This window comes from Daucus carota, chromosome 1 (assembly GCF_001625215.2).
Source record: "Daucus carota subsp. sativus chromosome 1, DH1 v3.0, whole genome shotgun sequence".
Classification (NCBI taxonomy): Eukaryota; Viridiplantae; Streptophyta; class Magnoliopsida; order Apiales; family Apiaceae; genus Daucus; species Daucus carota.
This window is the reverse complement of record NC_030381.2, coordinates 37,938,612-37,958,157: the sequence shown is the minus strand read 5'-3', so window position 1 is coordinate 37,958,157 and position 19,546 is coordinate 37,938,612. Positions and strand designations below refer to the sequence as shown.

At 33.7% G+C, this 19,546-nt stretch overlaps 4 protein-coding genes across 6 annotated transcripts; 2 read left to right on the top strand and 2 right to left on the bottom strand.

The window, feature by feature from the left end:
• The first annotated feature begins 2,547 nt into the window (after window positions 1-2,547).
• On the top strand, window positions 2,548-5,814 carry LOC108198888 (uncharacterized). 2 transcript variants are annotated; one of them, XM_017366661.2, is made up of 5 exons: window positions 2,548-2,733; window positions 4,538-4,894; window positions 4,978-5,055; window positions 5,151-5,222; window positions 5,401-5,814. In XM_017366661.2, exons 1-5 carry the CDS (start codon window positions 2,674-2,676, stop codon window positions 5,623-5,625), a joined length of 792 nt encoding a protein of 263 aa, XP_017222150.1. In that variant the 5' UTR covers window positions 2,548-2,673; the 3' UTR covers window positions 5,626-5,814. The 2 variants fall into 2 exon arrangements, with proteins under 2 accessions (XP_017222150.1, XP_017222159.1); XM_017366670.2 differs by having other exon boundaries at window positions 2,550-2,733; window positions 4,541-4,894.
• A 79-nt stretch (window positions 5,815-5,893) lies between these two features.
• LOC108204724 (uncharacterized) lies at window positions 5,894-7,713 on the bottom strand. The gene is made up of 6 exons (XM_017374306.2): window positions 7,560-7,713; window positions 7,336-7,479; window positions 7,116-7,247; window positions 6,613-6,861; window positions 6,356-6,520; window positions 5,894-6,276 (listed from the first exon to the last, which is right to left on the bottom strand). Exons 1-6 carry the CDS (start codon window positions 7,608-7,610, stop codon window positions 6,064-6,066), a joined length of 954 nt encoding a protein of 317 aa, XP_017229795.1. The 5' UTR covers window positions 7,611-7,713; the 3' UTR covers window positions 5,894-6,063.
• Window positions 7,714-8,267: 554 nt separating this feature from the next.
• Window positions 8,268-11,958, bottom strand: LOC108204723 (RAN GTPase-activating protein 1). Its single transcript, XM_017374305.2, has 2 exons — window positions 11,829-11,958; window positions 8,268-10,102 (listed from the first exon to the last, which is right to left on the bottom strand). The coding sequence occupies exon 2, from the start codon at window positions 10,097-10,099 to the stop codon at window positions 8,483-8,485; it is 1,617 nt and encodes a 538-aa protein (XP_017229794.1). The 5' UTR covers window positions 10,100-10,102; window positions 11,829-11,958; the 3' UTR covers window positions 8,268-8,482.
• Window positions 11,959-15,419: 3,461 nt separating this feature from the next.
• LOC108193351 (cyclin-P3-1) lies at window positions 15,420-19,540 on the top strand. 2 transcript variants are annotated; one of them, XM_064082732.1, is made up of 4 exons: window positions 15,483-15,938; window positions 17,891-18,020; window positions 18,352-18,763; window positions 19,024-19,540. In XM_064082732.1, exons 3-4 carry the CDS (start codon window positions 18,363-18,365, stop codon window positions 19,277-19,279), a joined length of 657 nt encoding a protein of 218 aa, XP_063938802.1. In that variant the 5' UTR covers window positions 15,483-15,938; window positions 17,891-18,020; window positions 18,352-18,362; the 3' UTR covers window positions 19,280-19,540. The 2 variants fall into 2 exon arrangements, with proteins under 2 accessions (XP_017215819.1, XP_063938802.1); XM_017360330.2 differs by lacking the exon at window positions 17,891-18,020 and having other exon boundaries at window positions 15,420-15,938.
• Window positions 19,541-19,546: the final 6 nt, after the last annotated feature.

The following is a 19,546-nucleotide window of genomic DNA, read 5'->3' as shown; positions in this document are numbered from 1 at the left end:
TTTATATTTTAATATGATATAATAACTGATGTGAAATTCTCTTAAATTGTGTCTACTTAGATGGATTGGAATGAGTAGGGAATGACGTGAAACAAATAAGTTTTATGGAGAAAGAAGATGATATGAGAAAATATTGACTAAAAATGAGTGAGTCGATATAGATTGCAGAAATATGATAAGTAAGTGAAATAAAATAAACATTTCTTTCAAAATACGTAACTTAGATTTCCAGTACAAATAATTTGAAATAAAATTCTAGACATTTCTTTGATCCTCTCCGATTTAGAGTACAATTCCTGTTATTCCTCATTTTAATCATCCAAGTAAACGTAATGTTACAGTTTTTTTACAAGTTTGTGGAGATTCGACAGATATTACCAATATTAACAAGTTAGTTATATCTATTGATAGGAGGATAATTAAAGTTGGATTTTTTCACATTATTTTTATGTATTTTTTTATTTATAATATGTATTAATGATTTTTCGCTAAAAATTCTAGGTTGATAATGTTATTAAGAAATTGATTATATTCTTAAACAAAATTAACACGTAATTGTTATGAACAAAATTTATATATTTTTTCACAATTTCTAATTATAATATAATTTATTAGATTTTATTTAAGAGTATTGGAGAAATTCTAGCATATTCTAAATTTGTTTACCTTAAGTGCCGGAGAAAGACTCACCATTGACCACTCCGCTCTCTTTTATCTAATATCGGTGGAAGGTCAGGTTTGGCAGAAAAAGCTAACAATCACATTCATTTGATTCTGTACTCAAATTTCAATATTTGGTAACTATTTAAATATACTAATTGATTTTGTATTGAATTCTAATATTTCATTGCTATTTAAATATACTATATATTAGAGCAAGTCCATAAGTTACCTATCCTAGTACTTATAAATAATATAAAATAATGAGTACTAGTATGTCTTAGTGATTTAGATAATCTATTTTTAGTGTCAACTCCAATAGTAATCCCTATATTTGTTCTCTTAAGATTATTTTAATAATAAATTTGAGAGAGAGGGGGAAAAAGAGACAATAGACAAAAAAAAAAGAGAGATAATTATTTTATTCATAAGTATTAAATAGGTAATGCCTAGGGGTTATTTATAAATAGGTAATGGCTAGGAGAATTAAGGCTGTGCTAGTGATTTAGGATAACACTAGGATAGTGTTTGGAGTACATTTTTTTGACACATTACCTAGATGTGATTTTAGGACGACATATAAGTAACCTATTGGACTTGTCTCTGTTTGTAAATCGGATATACAAACATATCTTATTTAGGAATATCTTAGACATATTTAATTATTTTTTAAAATAATTATAAATCATCTAATACAATTATAAGAAGATGTGGACATCATTAAATTGAATACGTCTAGATTTCTCAAGTAAATAAATAAATATAGATATATTCAATGTACTTTGTTAACAGTACACTAGGAAAATAATACGAGTATCATTATAAAAAAAATCATTTTATTAAAAATACTTTGCAATTATAATATTGGGATCTTTTTAAAAATACCCATCTGCAAAATTATTTTTTTAAAAATACTACCATCTTTTTCATTATTTTTAAAAATACCTTTTCATAAAAAAAAAATTTCAAAAATACGATTTGCAACTTTTGCAACCTCATTTGCAACCTTGGGCGGCGCAGCCGTAAAAGTTGCAAATGAGGTTGCAAAAGTTGCAAATGAGTTTGCAAAAGTTGCAAATGAGGTTGCAAAAGTTGCAAATAAAAATGGAAAGTTGCAACTGTTGCAACTACAATTGCAACTAGTTCAACTGAAAACTGTAAGTTGCAAATGAGGTTGCAAAAGTTGCAAATGAGGTTGCAAATGAAGTTGCAACTGCAGTTGCAACTTTTGCAACTTCAGTTGCAACTTCATTTGCAACCTCAGTTGCAACTAAATGCAACTGAAAACTATATATAGTTGTAAATGAGGTTGCAAAAGTTGCAAATGAGGTTGCAACTGCAGTTGCAATTTTGCAACCTCAGTTGCAACTAAATGCAACTGAAAACTGTAAGTAACAACAGATGTATGGTGTGCCCCTGGCGGGGCCATTAGATTACAATAGAATCAACTGAATGCAGCCATATGCAACTGAATACAACCATATGCAACCATATATGCAATTACAAATCCTGATTCCGAAAATGAGGTCGAAAATGACATTTGAAAACTGGAACTTGAAATCAGGTTGCAACATGGCTGGCGCCGCCTGTAGTTGCAAATGAGGTTGCAAAAGTTGCAAACAGTATTTTTGAAAAAAAAAATTTATGAAAAGGTATTTTTAAAAATAATTCTGGAAGGTAGTATTTTTGAAAACAATAAAAGAAAAGGTAGGTAGTTTTGTAGATTTCCCTATAATATTTTGATAGGCTAAGTAAAAATAACACTCTATTATATTAATAATAAAAAGGTTTACAATTTGGATCAAAAATTTAATATTCGTGTTTTAATTTTAGATACTGCGTTTGAGATATTATCAATTAAAAATTAGAAGCACGGTATAATTTCAATTGTTTTTGCTAGATATCGAATCACTTATTCAAACAAATAATGAGGGTTTTGGTTTTTTGGGGTGCTTGTCTGGACTCTCTAGAATTGTGAAACCTTGGGGCAAGCAGAAGAAGAAGAGATCAAGAATGGTGAACAAAGGGAAAGCTGCTGCTGCTGCTGCACAACATGAAGTTATCACTCAAATGGTTATTTATTTTTGCCCTGGCTATATATTCTCCTCTTATTTATCTTCTCTTCTTGTTCATAAGCAAAACGCTCCACCTTTGCTTGGGAAACGTGATATAAATAATGATTAGTTTTGTTGTTTGTTCTGTTTCTAGATTTTTCATATGTTTTTGATGCATGCATGATCTTTGTGCTTGTGTCTGAATATACTTGATAAATTTGGGCGTGTTATCATGTTGTGCTTGCTCTTGTGGATGTTAGCAATTTTGTAGGCGGATCTAGAAGGAATTTCCGCGGGATACCAAGCAAATTTTTGAAAAATATTTATATATTTTGAAATTTTCTGGGGCACTTTTATAATTTAGTAAAGTTTAGAATGGTGAAAAAATGTAAAAAGAAAGTTATTCCGGTGCCTCTTAGTACCTGAATGCATGTGTGTTTCTATATATAAAGATCTATGTGTTGTTTTTGATGCATGTTGCATTGGGCAGCAGTTGAATCACAGATTTAAAGGGTCTTGTCTAAGGTTTCTTACACCCCTTAAGAAGGGTTTTTTTTTTTTTGTCTTGTTGAAGTTCGGGTTTTTTGTTCTTTGGCTATATGTGCTTGTAGCTGGGTCATAATCTTAATTCCTTGATGTTGTTAATAATATTAGTATGATATTGTTTAACAATGATATTTGTAGATATCTTTGCGAAAAAAAAAAGAGGATGAATAAAAAGCCTTATTTTTTGAATCTAAATGTATGGTATGGCCTGTGGTTAAAGATATTACAGAACTTCTGATTTGAGAACTAGTGAAGTGAATTGCAGATGCTTTAGGGAAGTTTATAGTTTTAAGATTTACTCTAGTTTTCTCGAAAAATATGTGTAGTCAAGACTCCAATACTCCTACTATCTCATCCGTAATATTTTTCTGTTATGGTTTACTTGTTAGAAAGGTGTTAAAACAAGAATCCATGTCAGTTGTCCATATGCCAAACAGAAACTGAGCCTAAATCATCTGGCAGTCTAATAATAGTCAAGCTCTAGGCCTTTATGAAGACAGATCTATCTGGTGTTTCATATATGTGATTTAACTTATAAGTTGTATAAAGGGAAGAAAAATTACAGAGAAAAGAAGGGAATAAAAGTAAAAACTTATTCTTCTGTCGAATTGTATTTTACTGCTGGTCTGGAGTTCAAAAAACTATGACGGCTTCTTAGTTGAGAACTATTGAAGTGAATTAAAGAGGCTTGAGTAAAGTTTTAGGCTTTCATCAGGTTGCTGATTTATATGCAATTGACTGGAATTCTCAGTTACAATGCCAATACTGGATATGCATTGCGTTTTATTTCTGTACCACCCAATTATCAGCCCCCTTGTACTTTTTGGTCTTTGCGTTTTTGACATAGCACTTGCGATATGTAGTATAATCAGTGCAACAAATTGCCTATACATTGATAAACAGCAGGACTTGTGTTTTTAGAAATGCCTAACAAGTAAGGCCCGAAAGGAGTTAAAAGAATAATCTTTATCATTTTTCCCAGCTTGCAGTTTTGTGTCATTACATAAGCATACTTGTACATCTTGCATAATATAAGTCTGTTTTTTTAGGCTCTTCAGGGAGTTATGCAATTTATATTCAACACTATACAGTTACATTTTATGATTCAGATGTCTTTTGCTATGGTAAAAAGCTATCATTATCCGGACTTAAATCTGCTATTTTTCTTTATGTGCTTGATTATCCTTTAATGCCATCCTATTTCTTGTATTTCTATACGTTTCAGAAGCTTTTTGATCTTATATGTCATCATCTTGCTTATAAAAATTCTAAATTAGCAGCCTCAAAACACAAGTGGCGCTACAGAGAAAGAGATCGAGAGATCTGAATCCAAAGCGCATAAAACCCCTGCTAGCTTATCAATCAGAAAAAAATGTTTGAAGTCTGAAACTGTGAAACCTAGGCGATCCTCGCGTCTTCAAAGTCTATTCCAGCCTGCTAAAGATGTAGAGGTAGACACCTGTGTTGAGCACATCAATCTTGTTGAAAGCGAGATGGATGATGGGACGGATATTGATGAAGCTGAAAAGGAACTTGAGCCTTTCGCTGAGGAAGCTGAGGCAATTCCAGAAGGCAAAAGCTTAGAAGATAGGGTTGACGAGCTTCTTGGAGATGTTGAAGTATTAAAAAATAAGGTCTTAAGTTAAAGTATATACATATCATTACTTGTGTTCTTCCAGTAAATGAAACTCACTCTTTTGAGTACATAATTGAGTAGGTTAACTCAGGAGACTTCTCATCTAAAGGCTCGTCTTCCCTGAATTACAAAGGCCTATACATATATTCTCAGAAGAAGGTTAGGTTATGCTTCTCTCTCCTTTTTATCACGTTCTGGGGCATGCTACCATATGGTTATAACTCACATTGAGTCTACATTGGTGTATGTTTCAGGTTGATGCATTGACAAAGGAAAATATTCAGCTTCAAAATCAGTTACAAATTGCTCAATTGAAAATAGAAGCGGTATAAATTTTTTACCAAGTATAGTGCTTTATTTTTAATTTTCATGTTGCGAACCTATTTGCCTATTCAAGGGGTCAAGGCGGATTTTTGCAACATGTCTGTGGATCACCATTGGAGTTTTCTCCTGATGATATCATTATCTTGGTAACGTAAGCTTCGTTATTTTACTTTGTTGCAGTATGATAATATGAAGGATGATGTTCTAGACAAGTTAAAGGATGCAATCATGGTAACAAATATGAGCAAGGCAACTGATGCAGTGGTGAATCTATGTAATAAAGTGCTTGACAGATTTTCAGTCCCTTCTGCTGCTGACGAACCCATCAACACAAACGTGACCAGGTCGCCATCTAGAGATGAGCGTCCAAGAAGAGGAAAGAAACAGGATACAATTAAAAATTAAACCCTGTGGCTGAACTTTCTTAGAGGCTGATTATAGTTTCAGCATTCTGTGCATTTAAGACCTATTTACGTAAGTCATTTAGTCATGTAACTATGTAAGTAATGATTGCAGACGTGAACTGATCCAGTGTAGAATGTGTTCTTGTTTGCCTCTATCGAGACTTATCGTCCTTCGTTTCATCATCTTAATAGCTACACCCATTCACTGCGGTAAAATTTAAATGAATCTACAAATTATATATGTTGGTGCTTAGGTATGATGCCCCAGAAAAACCCAACAACAGTTAATTTATAGCTTTGTCAAGGGGAGATCCAAATATTTCTGAAGTCATTTTACACTGTAAGCTCAACAAAATATCAATTGGAACCTTATAGCAACATCTCTACTCTTCAATTCAATCTACCAGTACATTTGCCTCATCGCGATCTCTCTATATCTTCACTTCCCTCCAGAATGGCTGGTAGGGGGAGATGAAAAGTCTAAACACAAACCCCTTGATTTGTCATGTTCACAAGATTCTGAGAGGCTCTGGGAGGTGAGCTGGTGGTACTCGACGAGCTGATTAAGGCATTCGTTCTCCCTAGTTAAGTTTGCGTTTTCAGTTGCCAATCTGGATTTCTCAGCGAGAAGTGCCTCCATCTGTAGCCTCATCTGCTCAAACAAGTTCAATCACAGTTACAACACGGTCAAGTAATTAGCACAGGGACATAATTAAGTGATTAAAACTCACCAGATCATCTTCCTCAGGCCGAATTCCTTCTGTATATCCATCCCTGAATCTTCCATTTTCCGCCTCTAGAAGAGCACACCGTTGTTGCATGAAACACAGATCGGATTTCACTGATCTTAGCTCTCTTGCCAGAGAGGCAGCTTTATCAGCCATGGAATTTGCAATCTTCAAAAACACAATGAACAATAAGTAACACGACATATATATTACATCGGCATCAAACTTTATAAGAAGACGGAGCAACATATAGAACTTACATTCTTGCATTTCTTGAGCTTCCCCGATTCTTCAAGACTTTGCTCATCGTCTATGACTGTATTATCCTCTCCTTCGTTCTCAGCACCTTCTTGCGAATCCATTTTTCTTTTTAATCCTCTACTACTTCCTTTAATCTCTTTCTCTTCTTCTTGGTCATCGCTTGATTGTTCCTCTTTAGAATCTGTGTTCTCCAGGGTGCTATGAACTAGTTCAAATAATGTAGGCGGTCTACTAAGATCCCTTGCTCCCTAAAAAATACAACGAGAAAGAAAGTTGAATATAAGGCTGTTGTTTGTAAATCCAGACAGAACTTTTACTGGTTAGATTCTGGGGCAGGATTGTTGGACTTATTCTAGGAAGGTATTGAAGTTATATAATTTCCATTCAGATTTGTGCGTGTGTGTGTGTGTCATCATACGTCGTTAATTACTCTTCATAAGATGCCTTTCCAAGCTCATTGAGGATCAGATTGAGAAAATATACAACAGAAAGTATTACAAACCTGAAGAGCATATGTGAGATTGGCAGACAACTGAGACAAAGAACTAGAAACAGAGTCGAAGCCTCTGAGCAACAGCAACGCGTCCTCTTTCATCAGCTTTGCTCGGTCCAGTCTTTCAGATTTTTCGCCATTCTAAAACAAAATTAGAAATGCCCCATTCCCTCATTTAAGTACTGCGATCCAAAATCTTTAGTAATTGCAATAAAGATAAAATTTCTACCGATTGAGTAAGAAGAGGTCGATCAACAGGGCTGTGATTCTCAAGAATTGTGTCAACACGGCTACGTAGAGAGCTCCACAAACGCTTATCAGAGGTCAGGCTGGAGATAGGAGATGATGGTTCTGTGATTCTTGTTGATTTTTCCTGCAATTAGAGGCCAGTAAATAGACACGTCTGTGTATTTGCATTCGACGGAGGAACTACCTGTAAAATTGTAGAATTACCTGATGCAGCGCAGCTGGAGATGCTAGATCCACTGAATCTGAAGCTGCCATTATTGTTGAAGAAAGCTTGGTGGGCAGAGTTTAAAGATAGATAATGAATAAGACAATGCAACGGCTAGATTTTGAAGTACTGGAGTTCAGAGTGTCATTGCTCAAGTTTAACTGCCTCAAATATACGTGGGGTCCTGATATTTTACCCATCAAACTGTTAAAAAATATGTTAAAAAATAGTACTGGACGTCGGAAGAAATGTTATAATCCTAACTGTTGGATGTTCATCTAGCAGACGAAAAATAATGTCATTTAAAAAGTCCCCAACAATCATGACCCAGTAAGAAATGTTATAATCCTAACTGTTGGATGTTCATCTAGCAGACGAAAAATAATGTCATTTAACAAGTCCCGAACAATCATGACCCAGTAAGAAATGTTATAATCCTAACTGTTGGATGTTCATCTAGCAGACGAAAAATAATGTCATTTAAAAAGTCCCCAACAATCATGACCGATTGACCGAATATATATAATAGGCGGTCATCTATTTCTCCAAGAGAATTATATATTTAAAAAACCATCTTTTATATGCATATGCAATAATACTAAAATTTTCACACCTGAAAAATACCCGTTTAAAAATAAATGACCAAAATATTTGAACTAGCTATTTGTTAACAATATAGCTAAGAACATGGCACAATAAACCAGATATAAAGAACCAAATAGTCATCAGCTCTACTTAAGCATACATCACATTAAAGAAGGTACCAGGTCTTTTAGAGTTCAATAAATAAAAAGATATGGTTCCTCCTAGTCTACTTCAATATGAGAATAATACAACAGCAGCTTCACAACTTTTTGCTTACATTAGTCCGTTAAGAAAAAACCAGGAATAATGATATGCCAAGATGGCTACCATGTTGTAACTAATCATCGTGCTTGATTTCGAGACCCTGGAGTTTGGATCCCAGTTCGTCATCTTCATCGCTGGCAGCATCTTCATCCTCCTCATTGTTGTCTTCTCCTTCAGGGTCATTGTCATCCAATGGACCCAATTTAGCTGGGGAACTTTTAAATACAACCTTGACCTCATCAACACCTTCATCAGAAATGAAATTCCCGTCAATGTTCAGCAACTGGAACTCAGGTTTGGCTACAACAGTCTGAGCCAAGGCCCTAGCACCAACCCTTCTGATAGCATTTGTGCTCAAATCAACTTCCTTTAGTTGAGAATGCCCTTGCTCCAGAGCCTGGGCTATTAATATAGCTCCGTCATCCTTCAGTTCATTCTCTGACAAGTTTAATTTAGTTATCGAGTCCCCTCCAGCTATTAAGCTTGCCAAAGCAGGAGCCGCTTTGACAGTGATGTCATTTCCAGCCATCTCCAGAACTTGAAGTGAATTGGCAGACTTTTTGAGAGCTTCCGCAAGAGCAATAACTCCCTCATCCTCTAAATTAAGGTAACTCAGGTAAACTTCAATAAGATTGCCAAATCCAGGTAGGGTTTTGCTCAAGGCAAGTCCAGCTTCAACGCCAAACATATTGTCACGCAAATCTAGCTTTTTTAAATGGGTGCATATCTCGAGTGCTTCAGCTAAAGCAACTCCCCCTTCAGATCCCACCCTAGTGGAAGAACACCTAAAATCTTCCAACAATGGGGAATTTTTCACTAGTTGTGAGATCGCAATTGCACCTTCATCACCTGTCATGTTATTATGAAACTGGAGGACCCTCAGCTTTTCGGTTGAAGGGATCAATTCACGCACTGCTTGTGCAGCTTCCTCAGAGATACCATCATTCATCAGATAAAGTTCCTCCAAATTGCGCTGTGACTTCAACAGGCTCCCAAATGCCCTTACACCCTTTTCGCCCAAGGCATTATCAGAAAGATTTAAAAACCTCAGATCACAACCATCCAAAACAGATGAAAATATGGTCATCACTTCTAGAGCTTCTGTCTCCGGCCTTCCTGCAACAAAATCTGAAAGATCGACTTCTTTCAATTGATCCTTAAGAGATGATAGAAATTCTTCAGCAACACGAGCAGCATCTAAGCCGAAACTTCTATTGCTGAAACATATCTTTGTGAATTTACTTCCAGGCTCCCCTAATGGCTTTAAAAGTTCAGTAGCCTCCTCATGTTCAATAAAGGCTCGACGACCTCCAGATATATCAAAAAAGGTATTGTGAGATACTGCAACTTCCTCAGATTCAATTGCTTTACCGTTCTCTTTTGGCTGAGGACCTCTTTTGATTACTTCTAGCATAAGCTTGCTGGATTCTTTAGCATAAAGTTGCACTGCCGAGCTCCCATCGCCATCTGGCTCCTTCTCAAAATGCTGGTTTGCAGCTTCATACGCCACGGTTTCTATTTTCTTAGCATCTTCTGCGGCTTCTGCTATATCAAGAAGACCATACTTCCTAGATAAGATGGAGGGAGTAGTAAGATTCTTGGTCATTCGCTCTACAAGCATTAGCCTTGTACTTTGGCTTGGGGGCCACAATTTGATAGAAATTGTGCGATTACGAACTGCAGTATCCATAACCTGAAAACGATTAAGAGAACCAGAGCAGGAGATTATAAAAAAAACTCCAACAAAAAATCATCCTTTCTACAATTTTCAATTAGAAAGACAAGCTAGCAAGCAACCCCTGGAACAACAATTCCAAGATTTCTATCAGAAGTGTTGCTGGCTTCAGATATGTTCTTTTTACCATGTTGACGAGTGACAAATACTAATCACAACTACAATCAGCAGTTAGCAGACTAGGCATGAACAAAATACAAAAGAGCAGACCATCAAAATCAAAAAATAATAATAAATAATAAATTAAAATAATGCACCACTGCACCAATATATTTAAACTTTAGCAAGATTCTCTAAAGGCACGAGAAAAGAAAAACACAGCCCTACAAGCACAAGTCAATAAAAAAAATAGTGCAGATGCTTCCAACCAATAATGCCTCGGCACAGATATGACTTTAAAAGTGGCAAAAATCTTCCTAAATATTACGATAACACAGGCATATCTATGTCCGATCTATACTTAATACCTGTATATATTATATATAAGTAAAAATTTAATATAAGAATTAAAAAAATATCTAATTATTTAAATGTACTTTAAATGCCACCCATTTCATACAAAACCACTGCTATGGGTGGATCCTTTCAGTGTAGTCATGACAACATAAGCAGATAGATGTGTGCTTGTCCTGGCATATTCATGAATTACAAATACACATACAAACCATGGGAAAACTCTGAAAATGTCTGGGTCGAGAAGTTCCTAAAAACATTTACTGTTTCATAGCCTCCATATAATATAGATACAGCTGTAAAATGGGCCATTCTGACACAATTCAGAGTTAAAATGCCCAAAAATATGACCCTTTGTGGCACAAGCAAATGGAAAATAATATCTTATTTTTATTTTTATTTTTAACATCTGCCACCTCATTAGAGTGATGTTCTGTCTTTCAAAATTTTCTTTCAAAACGCAAATCAAATCGTGCCTGAAGAAACATTTTTATTAGCAAAACTGCAAAATAAAGATGCGTTTTTTAGGAACCCAAGTTAAAGTTGTGTTTTTTGAGTGCCACAAAGGGGACCTTGTCTGAATTCTGCTGTTTTAAACCATTTTATTCCAAATTGTTCCAAGAAAGGCCATCACCCAAAAAATACAGCTACAAAAATTGCTACAAGTCAAGAACACACCAAACCAACTGATTAACAACAAGGAAATACATAATTTTGAGTAAAAAAACAAACAAAACTTATCAAGGCTAAAGACACACTATATCTAATAAGCTGGGATGATAAAAGGGCTTAATGTGTCAAAGTCACTACTTTATAGAGTATTCTTAAGCAAGGTTCTTCAATAAAAAGCCTTTATGAGTAATTTAAAATCAAAAGCTAATTAGACATGAATTTTAACATCTTGCCTTACATTTCAACCGATTACCGATAAATTAAATTACGAAAAACTCGACATTACATCAACAGAACAACACACCATATCCAACATTTCAAACACAAATCCATATAAAACATAAATTTCAGAATCTACAAATTCAGCAGAAAAGGAATAGACATAGAAACAGCATAAAATGTTGTAATCAAAGCATAAATGTGCATAAAGATCTCACCTTTAATCAAAATTTAGAGCAATAAAGAACAGATCTATGCAAAAGAGATTAAAAAACATAGATACGAAATAGATACAAAATAGATACAAAGATGAAAAGGGTTATGAATGAGTGTTACTTACAATGAGAGAGAGTTGAGATGAGAGAGAGAGGGAGAGAGAGTGTGTCTGTAAACCCTAGACTGATGTTTCTTGTAGTTGTGGTGGCGGAGGAGCGTTTTGGTTTTAAAAAAAAGCTTTGGGCCTTGGGGAGATGGATTAAAATATTATTATTTTTTTGAAGAAAGGATTAAAACAATTGTTGAATATTGTACTTGTTATTTGCCTATTTTGTTTTTTAGGCCTAAATTAATTTAATATTTTTTCTAGAGCTAAGTTTAGATGATAATGGTCCATAATAATAAATTATAAATAATATATTTTCAGCCAAATAAAAATTATAGGATGATAAAAATCATATTAATAAAAAAAGTGAAATTAATAAAAAAAATCTTTGATTTGATGGTATATTATATGTGTGTCTTACATATCTTCAAAGAGAAAAACAAAAATTCAGCTTTCCTTTTAAGTTATATATATATATTTAATTGAATAGTTTAATAATAAAATTTTATTTTATTTCTCAAATCAAGCATTCAATTCTCGTTCTCTCAAATTTATGGAAATATATATATATATATATATCTATAAATTTATTAAATATATACATCTACTTATATAAAAATATATTTAAATATATTTAATCACAAAAAGTATCTAGGGATAAAACTACAAAGTATTTACGAATGGAACCGCTAAATTGACACATAGATTATTTTTATCACTCACATAAATAAAAGTATAACAATCCATAGTCAACTTTTTGAATATATACTCCTATTTGTTTGTCTACGGATAAGCGATTTAAAATCAGAGCGTGTGCAAACAAAATTATCTTCTCTTTAGGACCCGAATTGGTTTTCTGAAAACTAACAAGTGCATCATGCTACCAAGTTATTTGCTGTCAAGTGTCAACTATACCAAGAAGCGTTGGGCCTGAATATGTTTAATATGGATTCATTACTGGGCCGATATTACACGATCTGGTAAATTACGTTAGTCGGCATATGATTTCCGTTCAAAGCCGGAGTTGAGCAATTCCGAACCGTCTAATTTTGTGTTCGATTCTTTCTAATTTTTTATATCTACTATTATAAATTAAGATAAATTCTTTCGGTCCCTTTCATTTACCTGCAACTTTTTTTATTGACCGACATGCATTTTAAGATACGTGTCCAGCAGGTTCAGCACGCATTTTTGAGACTTTATAAAGTATAATTTCATAAATTTTTTTTAAAAAAATTCCTTCAATAAAAGTTTGACGTTTAAATTTTTATTCAAAGAAAATATAAATTTAAAAAATATTATTAGATTATACTTTATAAGAGTCTCAAAATCGTGCAAACAGTGAACGTAAACTAGCTGATGGGACAGGAGTACAAAACATAGGTTTATAACTTATTTTCAAAAAAAAAATTTAATAAAAATTTATATAAAAGAAAACGATTAAATTAAATTATCAAATAATATTTTGCTAAAGTATTAGAATATGCGCCTCATATAAAAAATTTAGGGGACTTCGGGACAAGAATGTACGTGATAATGTAAATAAGAAGAGTCAAATATAGATGATAACGGTGTGTCGTGTTTGGCACGCCGGTACGGTATCCAATTAGGTGTACCAGAACAACACTCCGCACCTTCCTTCTCCGCACATATAGTTCTGTGTACCGGACATAGTTTTATTTAACCTACGAGAGGTGTTTATTTTTTATAAATTGAAATTTTTTTGTAACTTGTAAGTGAGATTTTCTTTTTAATTTACATTTTAATATTCATAATTTATGATGTATAAAATTATTAATATGGCAATAAATATTATAGTAAAATGGTCTTTTATATTTTTGTAAAAAATAGTTTAAAAATAAGAATGAATCAGTAAAAGTTTCAATAAAAAAAGAATAAATCAGTAAAACAATTATCATTACGAGGGCCAGACTTTTGGGCTTATAATTCCAAAACAACTCATTCGTACTATTTCTGTAAAAAAAAAAACTTATAAGTCATAATCTGTGAAATCGAAAATTTTATTTTTTTATGATTTATATTTATTTTTAAAATTTAGTTTAACAAAATGTAAAGTACCACTTTAAAAGGTAATTAATAATATTTATTATTCTATTAATAATTTTTATACCTGGTAATTTATAAATACTCAAAAATATTATTCAAAAACATAAAATAAAAACTACATTTCAACTATAAATAAATTCTCGCTTATAAATACTAAACAATTTTTAAAGTTAACCCAGGCGATATCTCAATTTTCTTGATTTTAATTTGTTTGTCAAAAATAAATTATTTGTGAGTTCCTCTGAATACTATATATTTAAGCCCATACAAACGCCACCATTACCTGTATTTTTTCTATTGTAATTTGGACAAATTAGAACCTCCTAATATGGCAGTCTAATCATCCCACTATATTGCTGTCTAATTGTCTATGACCATTGGGGTTTACATTTTTCTGAGCACGTAAGGCGGGGGCATATCTCATAATCGCCTCTATCTAATCACCACGCTGGAATGTGGTGCCATCAAAATCATTGGGGTGTTTGGGGAGGGCTTAAAAGTCCGGCTTCATGATTATAAATTAGAAGCACTTTCGTACCGTTTGTGTAAAAAGTCAAGAAACACTTATAAAAAATTAGAAAGGCTAGCTTTTGTTTCAGAATTTCTGCTTATTTGCCAAACACTTTAACCACTTATAAGTCGTAATTTACTTCTAACTTTTTCTCCACTTCTTTACTTTAAGCAAAAAGCACTTATTTTAATCTTACCCAAACGCCCACCATATTAAAATATTATATAATAGTCGTGAATTAAGCTCACGGAGCACCTGCTAGCACTCGTAATACTGAAAATATAAAATATAAAATCAAAAACTAAAGACTAAACTTTAAAATATTACAAATAAAAATATTTTATGTTTTAACAATATGAATAAATTTAAATATTATGAATATTTGATATAATATATAATATATTTCTATTTAATGTACTCCAGCTAATAGTGGTGCTTATTATATTTTAATAATTAACTGAAATGTAAAATATAGACATATATACAAGCTTAATAATATATTATTGCTTGATAAAAAACTCACTTATTCTTCAAATTGACATAAACTATTAACAAATTAACAAAATGAGCATGTTTATGAGTCTATTAATCGAACTAATTTACGAACTTACTGATTCACGAACTTGTTCATGATCGAGTTCACAAGTTTATCGAACATATTAACAAATTTATTCACTAACTATCAAGTTGAACATGATTGTGTTGATCATTTATCGAGTCGAATCATATCGTGATCCTCTTTACTTTATCAACAATTGGATTTTTAATATTATGTTCAAATTTAACTCATTAATAAATCAAACCGAGATTTTTCTGGGTCGAACCCGGATCGTTCGCAGTTTCCCGTTTTCAAAAAGCCCTGCCCAGGAGTTGGGAGCCATGGAGTATGATCTTGAGATCAAAATGTGTTATAATACTAATATAAAGAGACACGTGTGAGTGAGCCAGATGCGCGTGTACAGCTGGAGCGGGGTCCACGGCTGTGAATCAGTAATAAGCACCGACAGCGGCTGTGATGGAGGCTTCACTCACAGACACTGCTTTCAAACACCAACCATGTCTAGTTGTCTATGTCCATGTGAATGTGAGTTTCTGATGTGGCCTTCACTTCAACTAATATTCTACTCTTCATGTATTAAATACACCTACTAAATAACACAAATACCCTCTTATCTACTCTGTACAGATATTCTCTACCTGCACTTCTCTACTTATTTACTTGCATCTCTTTACATTTTACACCCAGTTGGATTTTCCATGTGAAGCGACCTAAAAGCCAACTAAACTCGAGAGAGAGAGAGAGAGAGAGGGAATTATAGTTGCTTGTGGACTTTGGTCATAAATAAGGGGAAAAGAGAGAGAGAGTCTGAGAGAGAGAGAGAGAGAGGGAGAGGGAGATAGAGGGAGGGAGAGACATACAAGTAAAGTTTTAGTTTTCTTAGATAGATTCATCCACTCTATCTCTCTAAAACACCCATTGCTTCTGTCATGTAGAGAATTCAAGAACTTGGGATTTCTATATAGATCTGTCTCAGCTTATATCTGGATATGTAAGTTTCATTGGCTTTTCTTGATTCATTGCCTCTTTTACATTCTTCACTTGCTTTTCTTGCTTTTTGGCCTTTCCTTTTTTGGCTTCTGCATTAGATTAGTTGAGTTATTACTTTCCCTTGTGTTAGTTTTGTTTATTGCTAATTATGATATCTTGTTAGATGAATTACAGTAACATTCAATGTCTTGCATTAGTCTTGCCTTGAATCATTTTTTGATACATAGATTCAGCTATTCTCGAGATTTGTTTCTTTCACTCATGTAATCTTGGTTTAATAGTATATCTATTTTTTAGCTTAATATGACAAATTAATGCTCAAATTTATAATATCTCATCTCCCACTGTAATAACTAATGAAGACCAATTTGTTGTCATTTTCGGGCTAAATTCTAATAAGCTAGTTGAAATTTTGTGTTTCCTAACGGTCATGTCTATGTCATTTTCCACTGTTATAACTAATGAACACCCACATATTGTTGTTTTAGGGCTAAATTTTGATATGCTTCTTGAGATTCTGCGTTTTCTAAGGGTCATGAATGTTAAAGAAAGTCCAGATTGAGGGTTCAAAAGTGGAGCGTGAATATAGGGGTCTTCTCACCAGCTGCATAACACATCTGTCTATACTATACTAAAGCCAAAAAAGAGATTTCCGCTAGTTACAGTTTGATCTTTTATTTCCGCTAGTTACCGTTTGATCTTTTATTTGGATCAGATTGAAATGATGAAGATATAATGGACTAATATTTCGGGTCAAGTTATAATAATAAAAAATATAAAATTTGAATATGGAATTCTAAAGTATGATGTATTGATAAAATAAAATTGGTTTGTCCTTTAGGGTGCGATTATTTTAATAGATATAGAGTATTTATTTATATAAATAGGATCCTAGATACTATTTATAATTGAGTTACCACAAATACTTTACAAGGATATAAAAACTAGGTTAAATTATATAGTCATTTTATTTTATAGGAAAGGCAGTTTCTCATTTAGGGATCCCATCAAACATGTAATACACAATAATATATCTAATATCGTTACTTTTATATTTATATATTTTAATTAATTTAATAATCTTTCTCATCTTTTTAGAAGTAGAGCATAATAACACAAGATTCCATGCTTTGAATTACTCTGCGATGCTTGCATAAGTATACCTACAAACGATTTAACAAGTCATAGTGGAAGAATGTATGATACTGGAATAGAGTTCCTGCCACCCCTAAGCAGGATAACACAACATTTCTTTGGTCACTTTATTAGTGCCTGTTTGAGCAACAAGACTTCTTGCTTTTTCTGCTAAGAAGCCGGCTTCTACTTTTTTTGACCCGTTTGTGTAAAAAGCCAGAAGCACTTATAAGAAGCTGAGAATGCTAGCTTTTATTTCAGGACTCCTACTTCTTTCCCAGACACTTTAATCACTTATAAGTCTTAATTTACTTCTCACTTCTAGTCCACTTCTTTATTTTAAGCAATAAGCACCTTTTTTAAGTTTATCTTAAATTTATCCAAACGGCCCCTTAGTTTGCTACCGCAAACTGATTGAGGGCAGAGTTTCCGTAACTTTATCACGTAACTGTCAAATATTATGGAAGCACGTGTATGTTATATTTCCCATGTTGGGGGTTAGTGTCATGCTAACTCATTCATTCAGCATGAAATTCTGTTATCGATTACTATCATATGAAAAAATGGCGGTAATCTGTTGTTGGAAGTTGGAGCTCAAGTAATGTTATAAAAAATAATGCAAGTACTGGTAAGAATGAAACGTGATATTCTGATTTGAGAACTCAATAAAGGACTTGGTAGCATTTTATAATCCAGATGAGCTGGCATGATAGCTACTAACTGCTTAGCTGTAAAATCGACTGCCGACGGAGACGAAGTATTTAGACTTGGATGATTTTGTCGTATCTTGGAGCTTATGCTTATCTATTCCTGTAGCAGTTATCTTTTTGGACTTTGCTAGTTGCTCCTTTACTCTTTAGGAATTTACATTACTGAACGGATTTGCTTGCTTTCTGCATCGTCATATTTGCGCCCTTTCGAGATCTATCCGGTGCCTTTCTTTCATCTGGTACACCCTGTAAAACTCAGCATCAAAATTGATCTACGTATTGGCTTTAATATATCATTTAATGGACCTGAAGTAAAGCTTTCTGGTTGTTGCCAATTGTGATATCAAGCTAATATCCTGTAATATATGACCGTCTAGTTCCAACATTGAAATTACATTACTGAAGTTCCAAATTCCTCTCCCGTTCTGGAGTGTGAGAAATCCATGTTTTATATTTATTCCATATTTTGTTAAAATTTAAATTAGAGTATTAGACTTGTGTTAACATCACCTTATTGAAGGGTGTGACACTTTTAGATATTATTTTCTTATCGATGTTACTTTATTGCAGTTTTGTTTGCTATGGGAACTTTAGCACTTGAAGTCGAGACGTTAGCCTCTGATATGTGCCTAGGTTTGGGGCTTCAAGATCTAGGCAAGCGAAGTCCTAGAAATCCCAGAGTACTTTCTCTTCTCTCTTCGTATCTCGAGAAATCTGTTCAAAGCAATGAAAAGTTGATGGAGAACACACAAATTAAAGATGCCGTCACAATATTTCATGGTTCAAAAGCACCTGCTTTGGGAATTCAGCAGTATATTAATCGAATATTCAAGTATTCATGTTGTAGCCCATCTTGCTTTGTTGTTGCTCAAGTTTATGTAGATAGATTCGTTCAGCGCACCAACGTGCCGTTAACTTCCCTAAATGTTCACCGGCTTCTAATCACAAGTGTAATGGTGGCAGCAAAGTTTATAGATGATGCGTAAGTAGTAATCCCTATTTAATGTTTCTTGACAAGTTAATATGCACACCCTTTACCATAGGGAACATTTGTTTCATGTATCAATTGATAAATGATATACAGTAATATGCATAAATTTAGTCATAGAGATTGCTAATTGGTCAAAGTGGCAGTGAGGGAAGTGAAAACTGCTGCATGTTTTGTACGTGCTCCATGTTATGATTGATTCTATTTGTCGATGAAGATTTGCCGTAGATCTGATGTTGCACATGTTTCTGCAGGTTCTTCAATAATGCATACTATGCCAAAGTGGGAGGAGTAAGCACTGCGGAGATTAACAAGTTGGAGATGAGGTTTTTGTTTGCTCTGGATTTCCGGCTAAACGTTAGTCTTCAAACTTTTGGGACATACTGTTCTCAGCTGGAAAAGGAAGTTTCTGCTGTGCCTCCCATAGAGCGTCCCATACGCATATGTGGAATCAAGGATTGCTGGCAAAACAATGAAGACTCAGTTTGTTCACAAACAATTGCCCGTTAAAGATTCAAATGTAATTGAAGAAAACCATCAGTCTGCTATCTGCTACAGTAATACCTAATTTCATACCAAAGGACAGCTTGTGCCGGAGCCAAATACCCGGCAAAGGGAAAATGCTGATGGTTTTTTAGGATTTCTATTCAGTATCCTCGCCAGAGGTTGTCAATCTGTAGGTTAGATATGTTTCAATTTTTGGTTTTCCGGAGAGTTTGATGTTTGTACATATATTTCCAACTATGCTACAGAAACTGGCGGTTTGAATGATAGAGA